This window comes from Giraffa tippelskirchi, chromosome 1, assembly GCF_054371585.1.
Source record: "Giraffa tippelskirchi isolate mGirTip1 chromosome 1, T2T-mGirTip1v1.2.pri, whole genome shotgun sequence".
Taxonomy (NCBI): domain Eukaryota; kingdom Metazoa; phylum Chordata; class Mammalia; order Artiodactyla; family Giraffidae; genus Giraffa; species Giraffa tippelskirchi.
This window is the reverse complement of record NC_137275.1, coordinates 18,600,717-18,613,036: the sequence shown is the minus strand read 5'-3', so window position 1 is coordinate 18,613,036 and position 12,320 is coordinate 18,600,717. Positions and strand designations below refer to the sequence as shown.

At 36.2% G+C, this 12,320-nt stretch overlaps 1 protein-coding gene across 20 annotated transcripts in view; it reads right to left on the bottom strand.

The window, feature by feature from the left end:
- Positions 1-12,320, bottom strand: part of LIN54 (lin-54 DREAM MuvB core complex component) — a 63,583-nt gene that overhangs the window by 38,441 nt on the left and 12,822 nt on the right. For 10 of the 20 annotated variants that reach the window (XR_014080342.1, XM_081583122.1, XM_081583199.1 and 7 more), the window contains exons 2-3: positions 11,014-11,726; positions 7,032-7,155 (exon numbers count right to left, since the gene is read on the bottom strand). Coding sequence is in view for 17 of the 20 variants with exons in the window: in XM_081583122.1 (XP_081439248.1) it covers positions 7,032-7,155; positions 11,014-11,694 (805 nt within the window). In the remaining 3 variants the exon portion in view is untranslated. The remainder of the gene's footprint in view (positions 1-7,031; positions 7,156-11,013; positions 11,727-12,320) is intronic. The other 10 variants (XR_014080385.1, XR_014080387.1, XM_081583231.1 and 7 more) reach the window with 2 other exon arrangements.

Genomic DNA, 12,320 nt, shown 5'->3' with positions numbered 1-12,320 from the left:
AGAGTAGATAACTAAATTCTCTAAGATCCCTTTAGATGCTATGATTTTGGACAGCAAGGAGATCAAACCAGTCAATTCTAAAGGAAATCAACCCTAAATATTCATTGGAAGGAATAATGCTGAAGCTCTAATACTTTGCCCACCTGATGTGAAGAGCCAACTCATTAGAAAAGACCTTATGTTGGGAAAGATTTGAGGGCAGGAGGAGAAGGTGGCAACAGAGAATGAGGTGATTCAATGGCATCACTAACTCACTGGACAAGAGTTTGAGCAAACTCCAAGAGATCGTGAAGGACAGACAAAGAAGCCTGGTATGCTGTAGTCCATGGGGTCAAAAAGAGTCGAACATGACTTCAAGCAGTACTGAACAACAAAACAACAACTATTAGTTAGAGATAAAAGAGAAGGAGAGAGGAAAAAAAGGGGGGGAAGAGAGGAAAAAAAAATAAGGGACTTAACCGAGAACTAGCATGTAAGAGTTTCAGGGCTATTACTAATAGCTATGTACACGTATCCTTTTAAAAAATGAGTTAAGTTTTACCAGGCATTTATGAATTTTAAAATTATTTTAAATAAATATATTTTTTAAAATTTCTTTTACTTCATGATTACATTTTATATTACAGACATATTCCTTAGTGAATTTCAGCTGAGAGTTTTGCTAGGGTTTTTCTAGCCTGACTTACATCATAACTAGGCTAAAAAAAAAACAAACAAAAATCCTAGCAAACTCTACCAAAACCCCTTTGACTGTGTGGATCACAACAAACTGTGGAAAATTCTTAAAGAGATGGGAATACCAGACCACCTTACCTGCCTCCTGAGAAATCTGTATGCAGGTCAAGAAGCAACAATTAAAACCTGACATGGAACAACAGACTTTTCCAAATAGGAAAAGGAGTACGTCAGGGCTATATACTGTCACCCTGCTTATTTAACTTACATGCAGAGTACATCATGAGAAATGCTGGGCTGGATGAAGCACAAGCTGGAACCAAGATTGCTGGGAGAAATATCAATAACCTCAGATATGCAGATGACACCACCCTTATGGCAGAAAGTGAAGAAGAATCAAAGAGCCTCTTGATGAAAGTGAAAGAGAGCGAAAAAGTTGGCTTAAAACTCAACATTCAGAAAACTAAGATTAAGGCATCTAGTCCCATCACTTCCTGGCAAATAGATGCGGAAACAACGAAAACAGTGAGAGACTTTTCTTGGGCTCCAAAATCACTGCAGATGGCGACTGCAGCCATGAAATTAAAAGACACTTGTTCCTTGGAAGAAAAGCTACAACCAACCTAGACAGCAAATTAAAAAGCAGAGACATTATTACTTTGCCAGCAAAGGTCCGTCTAGTCAAAGCTATGGTTTTTTGGGTAATCATGTATGCATGTGAGAGTTGGACTATAAAGAAAGCTGAGTGCCGAAGAATTGACGTTTTTGAACTGTGGTGTTGGAGAAGATTCTTGAGAGTCTCTTGGATCAAACCAGCCAATCCTAAAGGGAGTCGGTCCTGAATATTGACTGGAAGGACTGAAGTGGAAGCTCCAATACTTTGACCACGTGGTGCAAAGAACTGACTCATTGGAAAAGAGCCTGATGCTTGGAAAGATTGAAGGCAGGAGGAGAAGGGGACGACAGAGGATGAGATGGTTGGATGGCATCACTGACTCACTGGACACGAGTTTGAGCAAGCTCTGGGAGATGGTGAAGGACAGTGAAGCCTGGCGTGCTGTAGTCCATGGGGTCACAAAGAGTCAGACACGACTTAGCGACTGAACTGACATCATAACTAAATAAGTCAATTCTATAGAAACTAAATGAATCTGTATCAAATATTTTTAGAAGGCCACCCTCAAGTGTGGAGCCTATCTCTAGTAACATGTTTATGTGTTCTGATTTCCAAAACTAATACCTCTGGGATAAGCCCGAAGCCCCAACAATCATTATTTTAAGAAAAGAAACTACCAATAAAGACACATTTTTATAAAATTCTCATTTTTATGGCTATTACTACAATTTCTTATTTGTTAAGCATTACATACATTTCAGAAAACATACATATATATAATCTCCAATTGCTGAGGATAACTGGTACCAAAAAAAGGCCACTTACTCTGTGATAACCTAGAGGGGTAGGGGTAGGAATGCGCAGGAGGTGGAAGGGAGATTCAAGACGGAGGGGACATATGTACACCTATGGTTAATTCATGTTGACGTATGATAGAAATCAAACCAACATCATAAAGCAGTCATCAATCAATTAAAAATAAATAAATATCAAAAAATTAAAACAATGTGACCTTAAGCATTCTATCATCTGTCAAAGTAATAACAGTAAGTCAGAAGGTTGTTATAAGTAATAAAATGTGATTATGGTTTGTTAAAGTATTTTGTAGAATTTTAAAAATTAAAATGAAAAATAAAATTGGGTAAGTACATCAAAAGAAAAAGCCACTTAAAGTGAATTACATTTAAAACAAGGACAAAAACGTCATTGCAATTAACAACAACAAAAACCTCTAAAAGTTTTTGGCTAATATTTCATAAAAATTCTGTTTGTAATTTCAACTATACTGTCTCTTAGAATAAAGTGTTGAATTTGAGGGAGAGCGGATTCTTCTGAAAATTAATATGACAGCACAATGACACATCCTACTTGATGGGCACATGATGACACAGAAGATTATTCCTGACAAAATATTTCAGGATTTCATCAATTTTCCCAAGAACCCTCTATATCCTTTAAAATTCAAATTATTCTCTTTTGAAGGGCTACTTTTTTTTTCACCCGGATAGCATGTCTGATTAATGTCCAAATCCCCATTTATCCTTGGCTCTTCATACAGACGCACAAAAGTATACAAGTTACAGTTTCACTTTGAAATCAATTTGTAAGGCAATTCACACTCTGCTGTCAGGTATTCTCCAAGAAACAAGAGACATAATCCAAACAGCTATAGACGCTGGGGGCAGGAGCTAGCTTACCTGAGCCAGGACTAATTCTAAAGAGATTAATTCATTATCAAATATTTTAACACTGATGAAGTTTGCTCTAATACAGCAACTTGTTACCTTGGGAGCTCTGACAATGAGGCCCTCTGTACCTCATTTAACCATCTCAAAAGTTACGTGAAGTGATTGGTTATAATATTCTATATTACTCTATTTTATAGAACTATACAATAGTTCTATAAAATGATCAATGTTTTAATAGAAAGAAATAAGGTGAAAATATATTTACCCAAGATCAGGGAGAAAGTTAATAGAAGAACCATGACCAAAACCCAAGTCTCCAAATAGCTCCTCCAACACACCACACCACACTGCCTCCATGATATACATATTCACTCAACAATACACATTCACTGAACATGTCTATGTACCAGAAACTGTAGGTACCAGAGACTCACAGAAAGCTAGTCATAAAAGGACAAATATTGTCTGATTCCACCTATACAAGATACACAGAAAAGTCAAACTGATAGAGACAGAAAGTCTCTGCTAGGGGCTGGGGGAAGGAAGAAATTGAGAAGTTGTAGTTTAATGGGTACAGAGATTTAGTTTTGCAACATAAAAAGTCCTAGAGACAGAGAGTGGTGATGGTTGCATAACAGCATGAATATACTTAAAGCCACCAATGGTTAAAATGGTCAATTTCATATTATGCATATTTATCACAATTCTTTAAAATAATTAATTAATTTAAAAAAACTAGATGACAAACAAAATCCAAAATTACTACTGAGAAAAATCTTAAGTGTAGTAGGGGAGACAGACAGGTAAGGAAACCAAGTATTACAATACGTCAAGACTAATGCAAACGTTAAAAGTCACTGTGAAATTTAACAGAAGTATAAAGTTAAGTATTTGGTAGGTATAACCAAGTTTTATGGAAATACATAGGAGATGATCAGAGAAAGAGTACCTTGCTAACCTAGAGGTCAAAAAATTACCAGACAGTGGAGATAATCCAAAGATAAAATGGATGCCTTAGCCATGAGGGAAACAAAAACAAAAATCATTTCTGGTAAACCCAACATTGCCAAGAGCCTAAGTTCTAAGAGAACATGGAAAATTTGGTGATCTCTCAAAATAAGTTACATCAGTAGGTCTGGAGCTAATAGAAGGTGAAAATGAGAAGGGTATGTATTAGATAATAAATGACTTTAATGCTAAGCAAGCTCTGGCATTTGAACCTATTCCTGATGATTTAAGGGCCAGGAAATGGAAAAGAAATGGATGTGACCAAGGAAATTTTAAGCAAGGAGTGACAAGATTTGCATTTTAGAAAAGTCAATTTTATAAACACTAAGTTCATGTTGATTGAAAGAAAGAAAAATGATATTCATCTTCCATGAGAAGCCCAAAAGTCATTAAAAAGCAGTCTAAATGTAGTTTGAAAGATCATTAGCTACAACTTAAAGACAATGGAATCATCTCGATAAGACAATTAAACAGGAGAGCTATTTTGGTGGTTTAAATTTGGCTTACATGAATTTTAAAAGCTATGAACTACTAGTTACCAGTTGAAATTATCCCTCCAAACTGAACTTAATGCCCAAAACCCTAGTGAAATTTAATAGAAGTCTGTCCCTATGCATTTTGGGAGGGCTAATGTCTGTAATTAAAAGGTGAAGCTATGATTAGTGTGGAACACACTGTAAGTGACCCAAAGACCCAGCAATGACATCCATTACAGTCAAATGTGAGAGTACAATCTTGACATTACCAAACAGTCACTCAGATACACTTCTGAAAAACCACAATTATTTAGCATACAACTCCCCCTGCCCTACTTGTAATTAAAAGTTTTAAGGGATGTTCTGAAACTCAAAAATAGTAAAGAGGTTTCTGTCTTCTGACTGATAACTCTGACTAGTAAAAATATGTATCATCCATTTCAGGATGGGGGGACACATGTGAACCCGTGGCTGATTCAGGTCGATGTACGGCGAAAACCATCACTATACTGTAAAGTAATTATCCTCCAATTAAAATTAACTAATTTTTTAAAAAATAAATAAACTACATAGTGTTAAAAAAAAAAAATAGTAAAGAACTTTACACTGAGTCAGCCCTCTTAGTTAACCACTTCCACCCACCCTACCTTCCAAGGGTCTGGTGGTCCCTTTGTCATCAGTATATCCAAGCCTTACTCACTTTCAGCCAACTGAAGCCCAGTTCCTGAGGCAGCTCTAAACCTAAACTCTTTCCAATTTTTCCTCTGGGACTATACCTAGCTCCCACGACAGCCCTCAAGACACAAGCATCCTGTATAACCCCAAATCTCTACTGAAAGCCAAAAGAAAAAGAGAACAAAAAGAGAATTTACCCAACACTGCCCTCAAACAACCACCTCCCCATGCCTTCTCTCACTTGCTAAAAAAGAGAAGCCTCCCTACATATAATTCAAAGCCTCGGGAAAATGATTAAGTCTTTGCCACTGACTTCAGAGTTGCCTACCGTTATGAAAATGCTTAGTTGCTCAGTCGTGTCCAACTCCTTGCGACCCCATGGACTGTAACCCACCAGGCTCCTCTGTCCATGGGATTCTCCAGGCAAGAATACTGGAGTGGATTGCCATTTCCTTCTCCAGAGGATCTTCCCGACCCAGGGATAAAGCCAAGGTTTTCTGCACTCTTTACCATCTGAGTCAACAGGGAAAGACAGTGCTAGGTGGCTTTAATACATATCCCAGGGATGGTTTGTTAACATTTGAAGTACCTTCATCAAAAATACACATTCTGGAAATGAGTAATTAGCATCTGAAAGTCTCTAGTCAAAGTCTACCACCCAGAGGTGTTTCCATAAGCTCTTAGCACAATGGAAAGTAGAAATGAGTCCCTAAATGGTGAAAGAAGTAATGTTAGCATAGCTCTGAATTAAAGACCAGTCACCTTGGCCTGGAGTAGGAAACCGCAACCAGCTCCAGTATTCTTGCCTGAGAAACTCCATGGGCGGAGCCCTGTGGGCTACAGTCCATGGGGTCGCAAAGAGTCAGACACGACTGAGTGACTGAGCACAAGTACCATGGCTATGTGATATTCTCTAGAAGTACTGAGGTACTTGCCAGTCAAGAAGAAATAAGAAAGCTGGGCCAGTATGGAAAGAGAGTGAAAAGAAAATCAATGGTGTTTTCAGGGAGCAATAATGATGGGTTATGAACTCTGTGTTGAATAGAGATGAATTTAAGGACAGGAAAGAACTCAATAACGAGTGGAAGAATTAATAGATCAGAGATTTCAAAGTGAAAGAATTGCCAGATTGGAAGTACAAAGGCAGATGAACTAGAACAATAAAGAGAATGAAATACTTAAAATCAAGATTTTGGAGGTGTTATTGGTGATGACAAATTTTAATGTATATTATAAAAGAAGAACTGGGCCACACTAAAGAATTTGCTGGTAAAAGTAATACAGCAAAAATGCTGTTCTCACTGAAGTAATTATTATCATCACGACAATTTTTTGTTTCACAGAGAACTGCATATGGAAAATATTAAAACACTGAAACCAAAAATTCAAACAGAAACCATGAAATACTATACAATTACATATACTACTTTAAACTTACTAGACTTAGCATGTGCTCTGGAAACAAACTGCCTGGATTCAAATCCAAATTTGGCCATTTACTAGCTGAGTGCCTGTTTCCATACTGGCAAAATGGGGATGTTACTAGTACCTTCCCCGTAGGCTTGCCAGAGAATTAAATACATCACTCTTTGTGAAGAGCTAAGAACAGCACGGGGCCCACAGCAAACATTATATAAATGTTAGCTAGTATGATCAGAGTTTGAGGTGCCACTACTCCCAAAGGTACACCAAAAACTAAGGACACTAAGCAATGGACTGATTTTGAGATAAAGCATTTTGCTTGAAGCACACATTTAATAAGTGTAATATATCTCATTAACCAGTTTGATTTATAGTAATAAGCACTGAAACATTTCAAGGTGGTATTACAGCCTTTTTTAAAACTAAAAGGAAGAGAAGTATTTAGCTTAACAAACTATAAAGAAATATAACCTGCAATGACTGGTGGTGATACTTGAGTTGTCTGTCCTGTAACTGCTTTACTATTAATTGGTTTTGCAAAGATCAGCTTCGTGATTACCGGACCAGAGGTTGGTGTTCGAGGCTTCTTAGCAATCTGAAATATATAAATAACTATGAAAACCATTTTTCTATAAAACATCTACTCAATCAAAATTAGACAAGCCTGATATACAGAAGTACATGTGAAACCAGCTCATTCAACAAAAACATATCTCAGTATTAATGTTAAAAACATTTAAAATGCAGCTATTCATCCAAATACTAATATCACATTCTTAAGCCATTAGGTAGTAATACCTTTGGATTTTATTTCAAATCCTTATCTTAGTCTCTGAGACATATGCATATCATGAAAACCAAATTAATTTTTTAAAATAACGTTTAAAATAAATGTTTAATAATAATGAAACCAAAAAATGGCATAGCAGTGTTCTTTTCCAAGTAACAAATTATTCAATAATAAAACATGGAGTAGAATACATTAAGAGAGCATAGTGCAAATGATAAAGGCATCTGTAAACATAATTTCATTGGCCCCTGGAAGCAAAATATAAACACACATTAAAGACAGGCTTATGACTTTATCTTCAACTTTAGATCTATGTATCAGGGGCAGATAAACAAAGAACTGCACAAGTTAATGCCTTAAGATACAAAGAGACATGTTTGGCAAAACAAAGACTATTCTGAAGGTGAAGCCTCTGAAATATTATTGACTAAAATATGATTTGCTACGGTTTACTAGACCATAAATTCTTTGAAGGAAGAGTCTATGTTTTATTCACCTTTGATTTTACATGATACATGGTACATTGTTGCCCTGAACTAAAATTCTTCACAAGTCAAGGAATGTAGAGTTACCAATGTTTTTACATTAAAATTATCAATGTATGCAAAGAAAAGCTTTTTCTAAAAGCCAGAAGCAGAAATTTAGCAATGACAAAAATCACAAATTTTCAGAGCAGGAAGGACATTAAATATTAACTTTACCTTTGGCAGATATGAAAACTGAGGCCCTGAAAGCACTATTATTGGAAATAATAACTCAAAATGAACAAACATGACCAACTTAAATTACAAAATATACTAGAAGCTGCAACTGATCACAGAACCAGGTAAATATCAGCTTTGTGCTCTAACTATAAATTAAACTTAAAAACATATTTTCTTACAGCTAGAATAAATTACTTCCTTACACTCAGAACACATTAGTGACAAAACAAAATGTACAGGAAATACAAACCACCTTTAAAAAAAACAAACCAAAGAGATCTACAACTATATATTAAAAAATATCCAGACTGCAAAACTCTGACATACCCAAATAAACCCATAATTGTACTTTACAAAACTCATGCAAGTTGAGAGACACAAAGGGAAAATAGTTCCCAAGTGTATTTACAGGCCTAGAACTCTAAAACAAGTTAGAATAGGTTGTCTATTGACTTAGTATTAAGAACCTCAAGAGGCAGAGGTACTGATATTTTTGGAAATCTGTATCTCGCAAAAAATAATCCTAGCTACAGTTTGGGAACTTAAAGTATTTACCCATTTTTAACTGATTTTCACAATCACACAACTATACAAATACTTACCAACCAGGAAAAAAATGTAAACAATACTACCAAAAGCTCATTAATTACCCAAATGAACAATCTCAATTTGCCCGTGTGGTTTTGTTTCTTTAATGGAGCATAGCTGAAAATAAGGATTTCCAGTTCTATTAAGGAAACTTGCTTTTTGTATCATGAATTAAACTACCCTGGAAGAAACTTAACTTTCATTAAATAAAACAGAGCATAAAGGATCATTTTTAAACAAATGTATCTAATTAACAGAGTAACACAAAAATCAACCAGAAAAGGAAATTTACAAATAAGACTGCCAAATATGTGATCGAATAATACATGCCGGTAACTTGGGGCACTGTGTTGTACAGATTTAGGAACTAATAAGGAGTTATGTTGTTCAAGACTGCTAATTATTTATTATCCTTACATACTCTGGCAGAAGAATCATAGGAAAGGGTTTATATATCTGTCATTAAGTGTAACTATCTCTGTTACTGCCTCTGGTTTCAACTGTCACCTCTTTCCTTCATTTTTCAAGATGGGTCTCCTTCTTCCACCCTTTCCTGTTGTCCACACCCTAACAGCTTCAATTCGATTAAACTTAAGACAATGCTGAGGACCATCTGGGGAAAAAAATGAGAGGATCATACACACTATGTAATACTAAACCAAATACTCTGGTGCCTAAAATGGATACAGATAGGCATGTAGCTTTTTGTTTGTTTTTTTCTGAGCCTCAGAGCTTTAGAGGCTACTCATGAGTTGAAAAGATCTGAGTTGTCTAAAAATAACTGGCTAAGAAGAACAATATTCTAAATGGGGTTTGTTTTTAAATAGAAGCTCTTTTTAAATAAATAGGATCAAATGTTATAAAAGTAAAGACAATAAGAGAAGTTATAAGAATTAGACCCGTTTTCGTTTTTATTGTTGGTACTTGGGGGATTATAGAAGAAAACTAGTGGATACAAGTAAACTGGTCTTACAGACAGTATGTATACATTGCTCTATTAAATGGAAAAAAAAAAAAAGACATTCTGATTTACATTAACAGTATCTTATAAACATGGCTATGATCCACATCCCCAAAGCCAGATAAACTCTGGTAAACCAGTAAAAACAAATTTCACAACTGATTTTTAAAAGGACAAGTTGAGGACAAGGTGCCTGATGGTGACAGGATATCTCATTCAAGAGATCCTCATCAAAAGAAGTAATAGGAAATCAGAGATAAGTGAGAGACGATTATGAATGACAAAGCAAAGAGCATTAAATGTTTAACAGTGGCAAAAGGGACATGGGCAAATTATATATAAAGTCTGAGAAATCGTATGAAGTTCTTAAATGAAAAGCCCACGAAAAATAAGATTCTATTTTGCCAACATAATAACAAAAACATTTTTTCTAGTATCAGCTGAGAGTGGATAATTCCCCAAACCTTCCTCCTTCCTTTTATGCATTCTTTATTCTCATGCCTTCTCCTTTTTTCTAAAAGCCAATTCTTTAAAACAGGAAATGCATTTGTGTTCCCTGGTCCTAAGTGGATCACTGTATCTCTAAGCATAGTGCTGACCTAAAAGGCCTATCTGGACACGAAAAATGGGGAACCACTTAACATATGTTCTGATAACCTTCTAGCGTGGGTTTCTATTCATACTAACAATGGGTACCATTTTAAAGGATCTTCAGTGTTTTGAGAACCATACCAAGTACTGATCTTACGTGTTTCATCCTGATCAAATAGCCATCTTACAGCTAAAGTCAAAAACTCAGAGAAAATAAGCAGCCTATCCAAAGTTCCACAGCACAGTCGGTCCTGCAGAAAAGTGACTGAAGTCCAGTTGGTCCAGTTCTAAACCTTCCATCACAGGGCACTGTCTTTCTACACTGCACATATGAGTGATGCAGGGGACAGTAAATCCCAAAGAGGCGCATACTGGCTGGTTGGCACTACTGCTGCTCGAACGGCTGCTCAGAGCAGCGACTTCTCCTAGACTCTGGCCATCTGTGAGCTGAAAATATCACGTCTGAATGATTTTTTGACAGCCCAGCACCAACTCTGCCGTCTTTACACCAGCAGAACATCCTTGGACTCAAACTACGACTGAGAATAAAATGTGTTTCAAAATGAGTAAAAAGCTATAAATACACTACACATTGGAATTTAACCACAATTAAGTTCTATGTTCTCCGGCAGAAATTTTCAAAAGCATTAGACATATCAAAGACTTTACCAAAAAAAAAAACCCCACACAATTACTAAAAGCAACATTCAAAAGGATTCAGTAACAACTATGCATTTAATCACCCTACACATACAACTATGAATCAATTTAATATTTAACATGCATTTTCATTAAGAAGCCCCCTCTTTTTTTTTTTACCTGTACTGTTTTTAACTGTTGGGTCTGTAACACAGAGGGCTGAGCTGTAGTATTAAGCAGTTGACTTCCTGGGGTCAATGCTGAGACACCAATGACAGGTTTCACCTCTGGCCTCCCTCCAATGGTAACTACTTTAATTTGCTGCGGTGGTAACTTAGCATCTCCTGACTGGGCCTGAGTTGTAACTTTCTGAGCCTGGGGTTGGCTATGGGGTAGTGCTAAAACAATTGGTGAACCAGACTTGCCCAAAGTTGTTAAAATTAACTTCTGTCCATCTGGTTTAAGGGTCTGATTGCCAAGTTTAAGATCAGATGTCTGTGATACTTTGTTTAAAATAATCTGATTGGCTGATATAGTCACAGGAGTCTGAGCACCAAGTTTTTGAAGGCCACTTGGAAAAGCTGGTTTCACTGTGGTATTAGAATCTGCTTTAGTGATTGTGGTGTTCACTGCAACTTGGTTAGTGTGGTTACTGTACACTGTGATTGGTTCCGTGGAAATGGGCGTGGCTGTAGAGTCACCAGTAGAATTTATGTTGACAATTTCTTCCAGTTCTGTCTCCATGGGAATTGGGGATGAAACAATAACAGCCTCAATACTATCATCATCCACTAAAGTTATACCAGTGTCCATTATCTCCTCTGGAAGCAAACTATTCACCTCAGCTGGCACCACCTCCATGATCGTTCTCCTTCGAGAAAGTTGATCAGGTGCTGCAATAAAAGTTGAAAAATGAATAAATTACTATGTTTCAAAACAGATAAAAGAGAAGAAAAAAATTAGCCAAGAAAAAATGCAAATGACAAAACAAAAATTTCTACTGATGAGTGAGGGATATTCCTGATGGACACTTGTGTTAAACCATTTCAACAAATCCTCAACCTTCAAGAATCTGAAATATAAGTCCTATGGGACACAAAACTAGAAGCAAACATTCTCATTTACCATGTCTCAACCCAAAACTATACTGCATTCAGGTAATACATAATTACAGGAAACTCCTTTCCAATTCCTGCTCATAAATAAAACCTTTTAATCTTTGACATGTCAAAGATCATCTTATTTCTTCCCAGTTACGGGTTTTTCTTCCCTACTAACAAGACTTGAAAACTTCTGATTTGCACAAGGAAATAAAGACTTAAATATAAACAGATATTAGAAAATAGAGTCAAACCTCCAGTGAAAGAGGTCCTAAAATAAGGTTACTATATCATTTATAAAAATCCATTAAGTACTCAAATGGATGTTAAAGAAGTTTCTAGAGTAAGCCACCTCAACAACTGTAGGTCAAATGGGTTATATGTCCC